The sequence below is a fragment of the Diorhabda sublineata genome, chromosome 3 (genome assembly GCF_026230105.1).
Source record: "Diorhabda sublineata isolate icDioSubl1.1 chromosome 3, icDioSubl1.1, whole genome shotgun sequence".
Lineage (NCBI taxonomy): Eukaryota > Metazoa > Arthropoda > Insecta > Coleoptera > Chrysomelidae > Diorhabda > Diorhabda sublineata.
In genome coordinates, this window is record NC_079476.1 from 9,506,687 (window position 1) to 9,522,205 (window position 15,519).

The 15,519-nt window shown below is 32.4% G+C and overlaps 1 protein-coding gene across 3 annotated transcripts in view; it reads left to right on the forward strand.

Moving 5' to 3' along the window:
• LOC130441014 (arrestin domain-containing protein 4-like) overlaps window positions 1-15,519 on the forward strand; it is a 40,142-nt gene that overhangs the window by 4,003 nt on the left and 20,620 nt on the right. The window contains exons 1-2 of one of the 3 annotated variants that reach the window (XM_056774461.1): window positions 3,137-3,398; window positions 9,392-9,506. In XM_056774461.1, the coding sequence (XP_056630439.1) occupies window positions 9,404-9,506 (103 nt within the window). In that variant the 5' untranslated portion in view covers window positions 3,137-3,398; window positions 9,392-9,403. Of the gene's footprint in view, window positions 1-3,136; window positions 3,399-9,132; window positions 9,507-15,519 lie in introns of those variants that run through there. The other 2 variants (XM_056774462.1, XM_056774459.1) reach the window with 2 other exon arrangements.

A 15,519-nucleotide genomic window follows, 5' to 3' on the forward strand; every position in this document is an offset into this window, starting at 1 on the left:
CCTAAAAAGGAAGAAAAAGGAAGTATGAGTGACGAACTAAGGAAGGTTTTCGAAAAAAGACATCAAGGATTTTTGGATTACAACTTAAGGGATTACTGTTGGTCTATTATAAGAATTAATTCAAATAGCAAATTCAAAAGAAAGCAACAATTAGGTATTTTTAATTTTTTTTTAGTATTAATACAAAAATTATATGTTTTAGTCAAGTTAATGAATAATCAGTGTTTTCTCAAGAGGTATAGAATTTGATTTTGTAAAAAACCACAAATCTTCATTGGAATCGTTAGAAAGATCAGTATAATTTAATGTTTGAAGATGATTTTAAGCCGCGGCTCCACTTTAGATAGCCAATGCGCAAAGTCCAATTCTGGCACACAATGTTTCAATATCGGCTTCTATCTCGTCAATCGTTGCTGGTTTATCCCTATAGTTCTTTGCCTTAGCATGGCCCCACAAGAAATAGTCCAAAGGCGTTAAACCACACGATCTAATCGGCCAGTTGACGGGCCCCAAACGTGAGATAAACTGTTTACCGAAGGCGGCACTCAATTTGCCCATTGATTCGCGTGACGTGTGGCATGTGGCACCGTCTTGTTGAAACCACAAGTCAGGCATGTCCAATTCTTCCATTTTTAGCACAAAAAAATCATCAATCATAACACGGTAGTGCTTGCCATTCACAGTAACGTTCCGGCCATCGCCGCTTTGAAGAAGTACGGCCCGATGATGCAATCGGCCCATAATCCACACCAAACAGTGACTTTTTCGGGATGCATTGCTCTTGCAATGCTTCTGACTGGTTTTCACACCAGATGCGGCAATTTTGCTTGTTGACGTATCAATTTAACCAGAAATGATTTTCGTCGCTTTACACAATTTTTCGATAAAAAAGTGAATATCCTTCCAACTTTACCAGCGCCTATTCACCAAATGTTAGACGTCGTGGCTTCAATTTTTACACCAGCCGTATTTTACAAGGTTCAAGGTTTTACACCCAAATTCTTTCACAAAATTTTACATGTAGTGGAGTAACATAGGCCCAGTTGCTGCGAACGGCGGCGAATCGACATTTCACGGTTATCAGCAACACTGACGGATACAGCTGCAATATTATCTTCGGTACTAATTGTTCGTATGCGTGTTAGAGGGTTAATGTCCAATAGTGTGAACTGGGTTCGAAATTTAGTCACAAGCTTCCGAATAGTTCCCTCAGTAGACCGACCAAACTGCCCATAAATTGGAAGAAGTGCGCGATGCACTCTCTTAACCGAGCATGAATCCTGATAGCAAAATTCGTTCGCAAGTCGATTCATGATTAAATTATAAACCAAACTGAACAAGTTTGACATTGACACGAGACACGATTCACACGTGATCTCTCAAAAACAGTGTTGCTAAAAAGATACCAGCAAAAAAATCACTCTTTATTTCTTAAACCAGACGTTACCGGATTTTTTATTATTTTTTCTGGATAATTCTGTCCAAATAAATAAAAAAAACACAACTTTCAGCTGGGGTATGAGAACCGTGTAAACAAGTTTATTTTATAAAATCCAATTATACAGTACTTGAGTGACATATCTTGTATTTTGTATAATTCAAAAGACATGAGTGTTTGACTATAAAAAATATTAACAGATCTACTATTACAGTTTTCTATTTTTTCCTCATTCCAAAAAAATCTAAAAATTATCCAATCAAATCTGACCTAGATGGGTGCAATTTAACTACGCACGTAAATCGTATCGCTCACATTTCTTTTTCTAAATTGGTAGAAACTTTCTCGATGCCTTTGTGAAATTTGAACAACATATCTCAATTGTTGTGTGTTTGTCAGCTTTTTCTTTACGTTGAAGGTAGTAAAAGAGATTCTTACTCATTACTGGCATTACATAACAACATAGCTAATGGCGCTTCAAAATAAAGCAGAAACAAAAAAATCACATTTAAGTCAGTCAAAATTTAAGATAACACCTAACGTTTCTTGAACTACCATGGTGTATAAATTCATTCCATAAAGTCAATCGATCAATAAAGAGGCCATTTTCAGTGGACGCCATCGTATTCTAGTAGATTTCAACTGATTTTTTGGCCAAACACAAAATGAGAGTAATGACCCAGCTACTATTTTCACCAGATTAGACTATCTATTGCATGTCGAAACTATTTCGACAAATACAAGAGCGGGTGTGCAATTTTAAGAACGATCGTCTGTGACAATTCACTATACATACAAGTGGAAAAATCTCATAGTTTACGGATGGAGCAAACCGAACAGGTTGCAGCCATTAACTGTTTTATTGTTTATGTGAAAAGCAGGCATAAGAGGGTAAACCCTTTTACATTTGAGTAATTCGAGTGGTGCCTGCCGTGTGGAGATGCCTGTGAATATTGATCTTGAACTTTTATATCTAGTATCCGGGAAAGACGAGTCTTGGTTTCTGATACCATGGGCGAATTTGGTGTTTATGAGCCATGTCTCCCTGTCGATTAGATATTGCAAAAACTAATCTAAGTCGCGACCTTTCTTCTATGTACTGTGTCAAACAACTGAATATCTGAAAAAGAAAAACATCGAATTCATGTCTTATTGCACGGATTTGTCGACTAATAAATTTTCCTTATTACCCACTGTCAAACAAAACATGCTTTGACAACGATTTTCATCATATCAAGAAGCTGTTGAAGACTTTTAAAACCATGTTTCACTATATCAGCTTCAGAGTGGAGAAAAATTTCCACTCTAGAAACACTTTGTTTCGACCTTGTTGGTTTCTGTTTCACTTTTTGTAACAACTGTGAAGTTTGCAGTTACTTGTAAGTCACAATGTGGCTTGTTTGGGAGCTTCTGATTCAATATTTCAAGACACTATTAACACTTAAGTTTATCTTTCTTAATTGAGGATCTAAGATTAGAAAGGTGTATAGGTAATAATAATTAATCGATCAATAAATTTTGAATGATTTTCTTGGTGTGTATTTGATATGAGGATTTATTAATTCTAGATAAAATCCATTTGTGTAAGAAACAAATTATCAGCTTCAAAACGTTATCTGTATTGTCAATATATGAATTGCTACATTTTATTTATACCATTTATTTGGGTTATTACGAGAATTAGAGAGATAATTTTTTAGTTGATTTTATCACAAAAACATTTCTGTGTTGAATTCATTATCATATTCCAGCTCTCCGTTTTAAAAACACACCCATAAATGTTTCCCAATTTCGGTGAAGACAATAGATATAATCAATAGTCTACATCCTTAACGATTGTGAATACGAAATAGTGAAGTCAATTGTGCGAATTGTGCAACTAATAAGATTATACAACAATAGCCAAAACACGATTGATGAAAGTTTATCGCATATTTTTGACAGATTTAAAAAGAATTAGGTGAATATGTAATATTTATTATCAGAAGTTTATTATTAGTAGTTTCATATATTCATATATATGTTTCTAAATGTTCCTGATGTTAGGTCTCTTCTGTTTCTGTTTTTTTTTCTAATAATTTTTTAAAAGAAAAATAAATATTGACGTTGCGACTAATTTTAAGTCATTTAGAAATATAAACTCATCAAAATTTCTTAGAAACTTTATATATATATATATATATATATATATATATATATATATATATATATATATATATATATATATGTATATATATATATATATATATATCTAAATTTTTTTAATTTCTCATTTCTAAGACCTTTTGATATTGTTCATGTTTCTGAATGTCCTTGATTTTAGGTCTCTTCTGTTTCAAAATAAGTTTTTTTCGATAATTTTTTAAAGATAGAAATAAATTGACGTTTCAAAATATCATATTGTGTATTTATAATGATCAATAGATCACCTTCATCATGAATATCAAAATAAAAATAAAATCAAACTAGAGCTTTATTCAAATAAGAAAAATATTTCGTTCTTATGAATGATAATCATTTCTAAAAATTATTTTTTTCGTGTATTAGACCGTTACAAGAATTTAAAATTTCTTTGGTTTTAGTTATATTTTGGGGTTTGATATTGCTTTGTTGTTGTTTATTTTTCAATATATATATATATATATATATATATATATATATATATATATATATATATATATATATATATATATATTTAGATGACTGATGTTGCATTCGATATTCGTTACAGGTAATTAATTCTCTGCCACTAGAAATATTTTGTGCAAAATTTAGACCTAAAGATAAAACTTCTTCCACTTCATCTGGTGTGACAGTATCAGTTTTAATATTGGGATATCAATTTTCTTAATATTTTTATCTTTCAGTTTTTTCTCGAGATTTTTCTTCAATATTTTTATGAAATATTAATAGGAATTACTTCACTTATTTTAATTATTATGTTTTTTTCAGTAATTCCTAATTTTTTTATTAGAGTAGTTGATTCGATAATATAAAGTTGTATGATTTGGAAAATAAGCTTAAATAAAATGTAATTTGATGAATTTCATCCATGCCGGTATAAATTTCTTTAATTCCTTATTTCTTGCACCTTTTGATATGTTTATATTTCTAAATATTCTTTTGTTGTAGAATTAGTTTTAATAATTTTTTTTGTTCAAATAATTTTTGTTAGATTGATAAAAAATTGACGTTTCGACTTGACTTCAGTCTTTATCAAAATATGGTATTGACATTGACAATTTGCTTATTTATATTAATCAACAATCTACATCATGAACATTAAAACAACAATAAAATCAAAATAGAAATTAGTTCTAATAACAAAATTCAATTTTTCCTCAGTCGCTACATCTCAAATAGTATATAATCAATCAAATTATTTTTAGTTTTATTAGAATTTACAAAATAGATTTATAAATTTCACTTGAATTATTTAATTAATTACTTATATCTTACATCTCAAATATGTAGCAGTTCTTCATCAAAATCATTTGCAGTATTATTAGAATAGAATGAAACTACAAATAATTTGATTGATTAATTACTGCTACATATATGAGATGTAAAACTATATACTTTGGTGTTCATTGCCACGTTCCCAATAAGAAAACGCAATATGGACTAATTCAGTACAGTACAACTTTTAATATACGAGTGAATGTATCGAATTAGTTGTGGTGGAATTTTAAATCTCAGTAATGATATCAAAATGTTTGGTAAGACTTCTGTATTAAGTATACTGGAAACGGAAGTTGATGGGGTTGAGTTAGGTTAGACTCGGTTGGAGGTGAGGACTCAAAATATGCAACCATTCATTGTAATTGCACTAAAAAAGGTATTGATACAGGAAAACTGTATAAAGGGCATATCATATGAGAAAAAAATCAAAGAGTTTGGACCAACACCCAGAATGAGCCTAACCTAACCTAACATCAACTAACCTTACTAATCTGAACTAAACAAAGATAACCCAACTTAACTTTAAAAATTGTTTTTTTCTGTCAAGATTTTAGATTCGAACCCAGAACCTCAGGTTACGCAATGTCAAGCACCTTTATCCATTTTACAATGTACGTCTTAGGTGATATTGCATAATTTAAAGTTTATTATAGTTGTAATTCTTAGACATGTTTTGGCTTTTACGTCGTCAGAACGCTTTTTTAAAAAATATTATTTTTACGGGTTTTATGAGCCAGAGTACTTACATTATAATGGAAAAAAAATCACATTGGCATAGCTTTGCTATATCTTCTAGCCGTCGAAAGCTTACGAATCAAAAGCGACTTAAAATACGGCGCGTGATCATAATGAACACATATTAGTCTACATAACCAAAATAGTCAGTTTGAATGTCAGTAATTGTTACTCCCTGGTCTATAGAACAGATGTTGAATCTCGTAAAATGGCCAGAAAATATGTGATCGGGAGGGTGATAGTTTTTTTTTATAACAATTTTAGTAGTAAGTGTTTATTGCATGAGACGAGAATAAGGGCCGCGTTGAACATCCTCACTAGTTAGGTAGTTACACGACGCTGAGAAAGCACTGCGAAAGGAGCATTTTCTAATACCCCTTTAATATGAAGAAATACTCCCAGATCAGCCTTTCTGCTATCTAAATCATCTTTATCTTTCTCCTTGGTGATGTAGCGACAGATATATGAATTTGTCATTCTAGTAGCCATATAATCTTTCAACACACATATTTTCTCTTAAATGCCTGTACATTAGCTTTTCCATTGTTTGAAGTAACAAACCGGTGAATCTAATGCGACGGTATAGTTTCGGATGGATTTAGTCGCTCCTCACGAGTGTCGGGATAAACACAACTAGTTCAGGAATATGACCTCAAGTGAGGCGGGATTTGAAAATATTCACTTAATGAGGAGCCAGAAAGTATGCCCGATCCTTGTTAAGATAGGCAGAGTTAAATTTCATTTCTACCCGGTGATATGAAGTAGAGGAAGGACTCAACAGTTCATATTATCCGATCATATTTTATCATCTTCTTGACCGTACGATTATACATTTTATACTGCCCTTGAGCGTCATGGAGCGTCTTCCAAGCAATAGCGCTCGGCTTTCCCAGGAGCCGGATTTTAATTTTTTTATTATGCTTGAAGAGGAAAAGTTTTGGCATTATCGGTTTTTGGTCTAATTAGACAAATGCTCCCAAACGCCAATCTCCACGTCAGCACAGAATCAGAGCTTTCCTGGCATATCCCCAAGGCGTCCAATGAGCTCCTGTCAAAGATCATAAGCCGGTATCTGGCATAGAAACCGACAAATACACTCTCCACGAACAACGCCATTTGAAGGGACCGCTAAAGCTAGTGCTAAAGATATCGTGATACTAGTTGGAGTCGCATTCTATAAAGAATGCGCTAAGAAGAAGGCGCTCAATTCTTTGGCGTCCTATTTTTCAATCATCTCCATCTAAAACACGCCCTTATGAGGCTAAGTATATACATAATACAGGTACACTCTCATTAACGTCCTTTTGCAGCCTCCGACCGTTTTCCCGAACAACAACTTCAATAAAATAATATTTCTTCACCACCCAATTGTCCAACGCCGTATCCAAAGAGTTACAAAATACTTTCTTCAGGAATTGCAAACTACCTTTTTTTACAATCTTCTTGCAATTATTCTAATCTTCTCAAAAATACCTGTTCACATGTTTTAGGGAAAACCGACATTGCTACTTTCCTCTACCTTTCACTTTCCGGAATCTACAAACATTATATTAATATAGCATATATCAAAATGCAATCTATTTTCATTAAAATTATAGATAATGTATTGACTAGCATGTATATGAAATATTGACACATGCTCATTGGCAGAGCGTCTTTGCTATGAAACGGATTCTATGGCATTCTAGATATTATGAATCTTGCCAAGTTTTAATAACTGAATATAACGACAAAATAGGACTATTTCGAGGAAAAACATATATATATATATATATATATATATATATATATATATATATAAATTCAACGTCAACATCAAAAATCAATGAAAATTTCTATAGTAACCAGAATCAATATTTCAATTAATCTTTCTTTATTTCTATCAACGTCAATTTGAATATTGAATTTTGAATTCTAAGAGTTTAAAAATTTTACATGCTTTAAAATATCAAAAATCACCGGCAATCTTACTTTATCATTGTAAGTAAAATTTTATGATTGTTATACATTTATACATATTTCTTATATTGTATTTGTCCATAATTTCAGTCCCAGACGATAAATACATAAGTATTCGAAAGCTCGGAAAATATATTGAAGTTAGTTCACTTTGGTGTTTCCTTTAGATTTTGGAAAAACAAAGTCTAAAAAAATCGTGACGACATAATCTAAATACATAATCAAAATTCAACATGATCCATAACAACTTAAACTAACTTCCAATTTTATAAAAAATGTATTTTACAGCAATTTTTATTTAATTAATGTTAGTAGTTTTTGAATTTCTTATAATCTCTATGTCTATATACAATGTTATATTTGGACCATATTTTCTTTCCCTGACCTGGCGATGATTCCATTATTCGAAAAAAGGGTATACTTTGGTGTTTGATTGCCACAGTCCCACAATATTAGCAATCACAAACTAGTTGCCAAAGACTTCATTCCATGTATAAATATCCGTAAATATTAATGGATAATGGATTGATTAATGTCAACATTGATAATTTCATAATAAATTTTAATTGTAGAATTATTGAAAGGCAATAGCTGGAAGCGATAATGGATTAGTGTAAAAAATTGATACTCCAAGGTAAAATGGCTGAAAAGAATGACACCCATTCCAATTAGTTATCATTACAAAGTGCAAAAATTGTTTTTGTGAAAAAGCTAAACGTTGTTCAGCAGTATGAAACGTTGAGCAGCAATATGAAATTGTAGAATTTGTAATGTCCGATCCACACTTTCTACGAGACGACACAAGAGAACAACGAGGGCGAGAGTGTGGATGATGCGCGTGCCTTCTTTCGCTTCGCCCGTCCGTTGTCGCTTCATTCCGCATAGAATTTTCGAGTGCGAATTAATGAACGTGATAGCGTGAATATAGAATAAATCGAGAGTGTGGATATCACTTCTGTCGCTTCCGTGCGCCAAGTCTCGTGTCGAAAGTATCTTGAAAGTGCATCGCGAGAGTCTGTGTAGGGCATCACGATAACAAAATGCTATCTTGAAATGACTAATAAGTGCCATATAATTTTAATTGCACTAGAGCATTAAAGAACTTATTTTTCCGCTAGGTAGATATCCATAGAATTGTTTTCCAGTACCAAAAGAATATCAATTCTATATATTTGGAAGTGTGGGTCTTTATCACTTAATAACGTTAATACTGAAAAAACAATTTTGATACAAGTGGGAAGATCTACATCACGCATCAATATCCACGTCAGGATAGATGTGTCTACTTTATCTGTGGTGATTTTAGAATCCTTTTATGATAACCCTTCGAAAATATACCATATTTCCAAAATGAAAAGTATCCTATACAATGTAAACAGCTGTGGTTGCGAATTCATGATGTATCTCAATAAAAAAGTATCTACGTTATGATTCAACTAAATTGTACTGTATCTCGTATTCAGTTGCTAGAACGTTTTCATATGTTATCTTTAAAATATCAGAAGATATTGTTAGCATTATTATCATGATTATCTTTCGTTTGTTTTGTTTATCGAAATTTGATGTTTGCTTTACGATTTGGTATTGTTGCAAAATGACTCCAATCGATATTAGTTATATTTTTGGAGTTGTTGACTCGATTATTAGTCTTCTGATTTCTTTATCGGATTTTGGGATACGCTTTACTTTTATAAATTGTTGTTTTATATATGTAATTCAATTTTTTGACCCTATTTATTTCGTTATATGGTAAACTTGGCGAAACTATTCATTGTTTGATACCTTAAACTGTTTCAGTGATATTTGGAAATGACGCTTCAAATTGTGATTGATAATCCAGGAATATTTGCTCCAGGAGATATCGTGAAAGGAAAAGTTATATGCACATTCCATAGCCAAGAACGCATTAGAGGTAAAGTTATTTTTAATTGTCTTCAGTTTATATTTTAGAAGCAATTTATAACTAAAATTCAGATGTCACGATTATATTATTGATATTCTCACTATAGTGTCCAAAAAATCCGTTTTCCAGCTCCTGGATGTACTTTTATCATCTAAATAGGCCCAATGACATTTCTTTCTTTAGTCTACACTTTAATCTTAAGAATCCATTGATCTTATAAACGATGGAAAATCTGTTATGAAATCTTTGAATGACGTTGAATTTCGTCTTGCAATACTTGACGTGAATAAAAATCGCTGAACGAGGAGGCCAATGAATCGGAGTTTTTGAACATATAGGAACCCATCGATTCGGAAAATAATTTCTCAATTAATGACGACACCTTCTATCAAAGTGCAGTAAAACTCCATCGTTCGTAAAAAATAGATCTTCCCATTAAATCTCCATATATCTCGCATAAGTGATCCATGTACATAATTTGTTGCTTGATGCTACTGAACAAACATTTACTTCCAATGAGTGTTGGCCCTTTTGACTTGTGGGTTCTCATCACACAAGCAGTGTATATTAAGGGAGTTAAACATACCTACGAGAATGGTCGCAGAAGTACCTGTCACAACAAAGAAAACACAAAAATTTTGGTAAAAATAATCCAGAGGGGGCTAAATTTGTCCAATAGGGTGTGTAAGGGAGCAAATCAAACATTAATTCATTATTTTTGGTCATTACAAAAACGGAAGTATGAGCTGGTCGATTGTATTGATAAAACACTTTCTTCTTAGCCAAATGCGGCCATTTTTGCTTGATATCTTCGTTCGTTGCAATACTCACATAATACTCGCCGTTGATAGGTTTTTCTTTTTCAAAATAGTCAATGAAAATTATCCCACGCGCAAAAAACCAACGCCATGACCTTTCCTGCAGATGGAACGGTCTTCGTCTTCTTTGGAGAGCCGGTTCTTACTTTTCAGTCCATTGTTTTGATTATTCTTTTGTTTCGGATGAGAAGTGATGGACCCACTTTTTATCTATGGTTATGAAACAGCGTAAAAATTCGGCTTTATTTCTGTGAAATATTGGTAAACACTCGATGGAAACATCTTCACGACGCTGTTTTTGTTACATTTTGAGCGAACGCGGCACCCATCTTGCGCACAACTTTCTCATGTCCAAATTTTCAGTTAATATTCAATGTACTATACTTCTCGGAATGCCTGCTAACTCGTGCTTTCTCAATCGACTATCATCCAATACCGCATTGTGGATTTTCCTCAATATTTCTGGATCATCACATCATTTGGACGATCACTGCGATACTGGTCTTCGCAGTTCGTACGGCCTTGTTTAAACACTGCTACCCAATATTTTACTGTTGATAACGGAAGAACGGTCTCACCCAAAGTAGAATCTAGATCAACTTTTTATTGGTCGAGCTAAAGTCTTATATAAATATTGTATCACACAACGATGTACAATTTTACCTATGTTTACCAATTCACTTGAAACGTTCAATATTGATGGCTGCCAAACAAATACTAAATAACGTGGGGCCTATAAACTTGAAAAACATATGCTGTATAGATTGTGTACATTTTAATACAGTGTTATTTTTCAAACAAGTAACAATCTCTTGGTTAGGCCAGGTACTTCTGGGACTATACTATACAACAAAGTTAAATTTATGAAAGTTATCTAAAAATGATTACCACAGGGTTCACAAAAAACATATTTATCATCCAAGAGAAGTTCGGGAAAAGGTCGAATCTACTTCAATATTTTTGAAAACAATTCGAGCTCCAGAACTCTATTTCGTAGTTATGTAACTATGTAAAATATCAATTATTGTAAATGGCCGTTTTGCAATACCATTGAAAATAAGAAGCTTCTCCTATCCCCCCTCAGCCTGAAAATGTCGTAAATAAAGAGTTGTAGGGAAACTCGAAAGTTCCAACTGAGTAGTGTCATAAATTTTGACTGAATATATCCTAAAATTTGAAAACCATATCGAAATAATCAGACTACAGTGAAATATGCAAAAAAAATTAAATCTCTAAAATATGCACAATATGCATAATATGCATTTTCCATTTAATTTGATCCCCACTTGTAACAGAAATATCTTAGACAGTTTATAATTTCTGAATTGACAAAACTCATTAAGTTACCTCCATATTGGCGCTTTAATGATTTTGCTTTGTGAGATTGACTTCTCGATATTTTTTTATTATTTATTGAGATGAATGTAGAGCTTACTAAATCTAACGTGATTATAAAAAAAGTGTTTTTCTCCTTCCCATATTATCTCAACGCATTTTGATTCTGTTTTGAAGGACGTAAGTAACAATTACCAAAGAGGTATCGATTGCCCTAGACAACTGATCTCAAGTTAACTCTCCATCCTTAGGTATTAATAATTCATGCTATATATAACGCACTTGACGACGAATTGCCATTTGGAACGTGTATCTTATTTATCTAAAGAACATACATATAGGAAATTTCTTTAACTTTTTATCTGGAATATTATTGCCAGCACTCGCTATCGCTCGGGTTCAAAAGCGCTCTACAGAAATTCAGAAATGTTCATAAATCCTTTGTAGTTTGAATAACTATTCCATTGGAGATAAATAAGGATGCATTTTTTCAAATTTTTGAAACTATCATGTTAGAAACAATTTATGACTAAAACACAGAATTAATACTCGTACAGTATAGAAGGAGTTGGGTTTTCCGGTAACCGAAATTTTATACGTATGTGTCAAGTAGCCATTTTATAACCGTAAACCACACGTCAACTAAAGAGATTTTAACCAAATGTTTTTGTTTGGCTGATTGTTGTACTTATTTATAACTATTATTTGTTTCATTCCATGTACTCTCAGTGAGAGTTATTTGTATTTTTATCTGGATTTCTCCAAGGGCTATCTAAAGTTAAAAAGAACTAAAAGAAAGAGGGGTGCATATCGACCTTGTCCTTTCCGGGTTAATGAATACTCCAGTTATTTTGTTTTACCAAATGACTCAGAAAGGTAAGAATATTGAATGATATTTTATTAAGTTGTTTACTGACTTGATTGTAGATTACTATGGGTAAATTTAGAATATCTCTTATTTTGACGATCATCTAATCTAAGATATTATTTTATTGCTTGTTTTTGTTTTATTGAAGATGTAGACCAAGAAATAAAGCGTTCGTGAATGACCGGTATTAAATCAAAATTTGATTCTAATTTTCAAGGAAACAAAGTCTTCTAAATCCAAGGAGTGTGGAGTTAAATACCTTTTTAAATGCGTGCGAGGAAGAACCAACATTAATAGTTGTAAATGAGGAACATTTCAGCAAATAGGACTCCAAATGCCAACCAGGTAGGCATTATAAAGTTGTATAATGATTCAGAACGAAAAGATTGGGAAAAATTGAGTTAAAAACTTAAGAACATCCTTCCCTTTACTTACATGCTTTTATTGAAGTTTGTCAAGTCATTTCAGAAAGTAATGTACATATACTATGAGCATTTGCTACATTCTAATCACTTGGCCCATTAATTGTATTGACAAAATTATATTTTATGAAGGATAAATCCCAGAAAATGAATGTGAATAAATTGAAAAAATAAACATTTCAGATAATATATTATTTTTCAGATTATACTTGGAATACCAAATTGATGAACTGGAAAATAAAATACAATATTTTGAGAGGGTCCGAGAGTGATGTATCTTAGAAGAATCAAGGCGGAAACCGAAATATGTGGGAAAAAACATGATCTAAGAGTTGAAACACTACCAAGACAAACAATAAATAAGAATAAAACATAGAAAAGAGATATTCGACGACATTCATCATCACCCATAAAAGTGAAGTTTAAGCAAACAATTTCTGCCCGGAAAATCATGTGCACAGTTTTTTGGGACAGAAAAGGAGTATTGCTAGTGGAGTTTCGACCTCGTAATGAGACAATCAATGCAGCGTCTTATTGTGAGACATTGAACAATCTGCGTGGTACAATCCAGAACAAAAGACATGGCAAGTAAAGTATGGGTATCATTTTGCTGCATGATAATGCCCGTCTACATGTGGCTAATCAAACCAAAGATTTCATCAAATCTTTTCAATGGGAAACTCTATATCATCCTCCCTACAGCCCTGATCTGGCGCCCAGCGACTACCATTTGTTCCTGTACTTGAAGAAACACCTGGGTCAGCGTCTTCAAGACGATAACGAAGTCAAAACAGGCGGCAGAATTTTATGAGGAGGGTATTCAAAAACTGGTACCACGTTATGACAAGTGCCTCAATATTCACACAAATTATGTAAAAAAGTAGATTAAGGTACAGGCTTTCATGTAAAAATAAAATTATTGCGATATATTTCTACTTCTTTTTTTAATTCCAAAACGGTACTTAGATATCATTTTGTATGTGAAGCTAGAACTCTTCTAGAATAAATGGTTTTCCTAGGAATTCCGATTTTGACTGAAATGAAAAATTATAATTTTCTGTTGATAAAAGTGGAGGGCTTAAAACTGATGGCGGAGCTAAGGAGTTTAACATTTGATCTATTAATTCCGGAGTTTGGTTTTTTAGTTTGATGATATTTATTATTAATACATTTAACTTTGTTCCATATATTAGACAAATGAGTACTTTTATTTAATCTATTTAAATATTCAAGCCAACATTGCTTCTGTTTTTTCTTGAATATTAATGTTGCTTTGGCGGCAACATTTTTATAATGTAGATAGTTCTCTAAATTAGCCAGACGTTTATATTTATTCAATGCTTTTTTCCATTCTATGGATGCTGATGAACAGGTAGCATCTCACCAGTATGGTCTACGATGAAACTGTTTGTGAGATTTTTTTATGAGCATCGCTTGATTTGCGGAAGTGGACAGAAGTTCAAAGAATAATGATAGTTTGTCCTCATTTGAAGACAAATTTTGAGCACCAGACTTGAGTTTTGATCCGATAATACTTTTGAAAAGGTGCTGCACGAGAGTCTGTTCATTTAGTTGAAGGGTTGATTAGAGTAGACAAAGACACGGTTTGCAATTCCATAATTATTGGGTAGTGGTCCGATCCCATTGTATCATCAATTACTTCCCAGTGTATTTTACTTGCTAGAGAAGGAGTTGTTATGATTAAATCAACTGCTGTTTTATATTGATTCGGCGGGTTTACTCTAGTGGGAGTACCGTCATTGAGTACCACTAGATCTAAATTGTCTACCACTACGGCTAACATTATTTCTTTGTTTATCCAGATAATAAAATGTGCATTAAAATCTCCACAGAAGATTGTAGTCAAAGGGAATTGTTGAAATAATTGTTCCCCATCTTTATTATTCGTATAAACATTAGGTGGTTTGTATATTAACACAAAGGTCAGATTGCAGTTAGTTAATTCTACTGCACAAACGTCGATGTTTTTATTGAAATAGTTTTTTACTTCTAATTGCTTACAGATAATTGAATTTTTAATAAGAATTCCGACACCGCCATAACCGTCATCTCGACATTTTTTTAAGGAGTTATAACCTTTCAAATGAATTGTACTTTGTGGTTTCAACCATAATTCTGATAAAAGAACAATATCAATATTCTTCTCGTTTAGTAATTTTTCGAGGCTTCCTTTGTTTTGAAGCAAGGATCGAATGTTCCATTGGAGAATTTTCATATTATGGTTAATACTATTAATACTTATGTAATCCATACTATTCTCATAATTTGTATCTACCTTTAATGATCTTTAATCTTAATTTCATCGGTTGATTCTGGTTTTTGTATTAATTCATAAATAAATGAGTTAATTTGGGCTATGATTTGATTGGGGTTGGGAGTAGTATTATATAAGGATGAAATGGGAAGTGAGACAGATTGGATATTTTGGAGTTAAATTTAAACGAGGAGTTTAGAAATTTTGGGTTTTCTGAGTAGGTTGTTCGCACCTCTATATGACACTTCTGGAAAATTCTCATCATTTTTCAGTAATTCGAATTTATTTTTTCTGGCTATTTTGC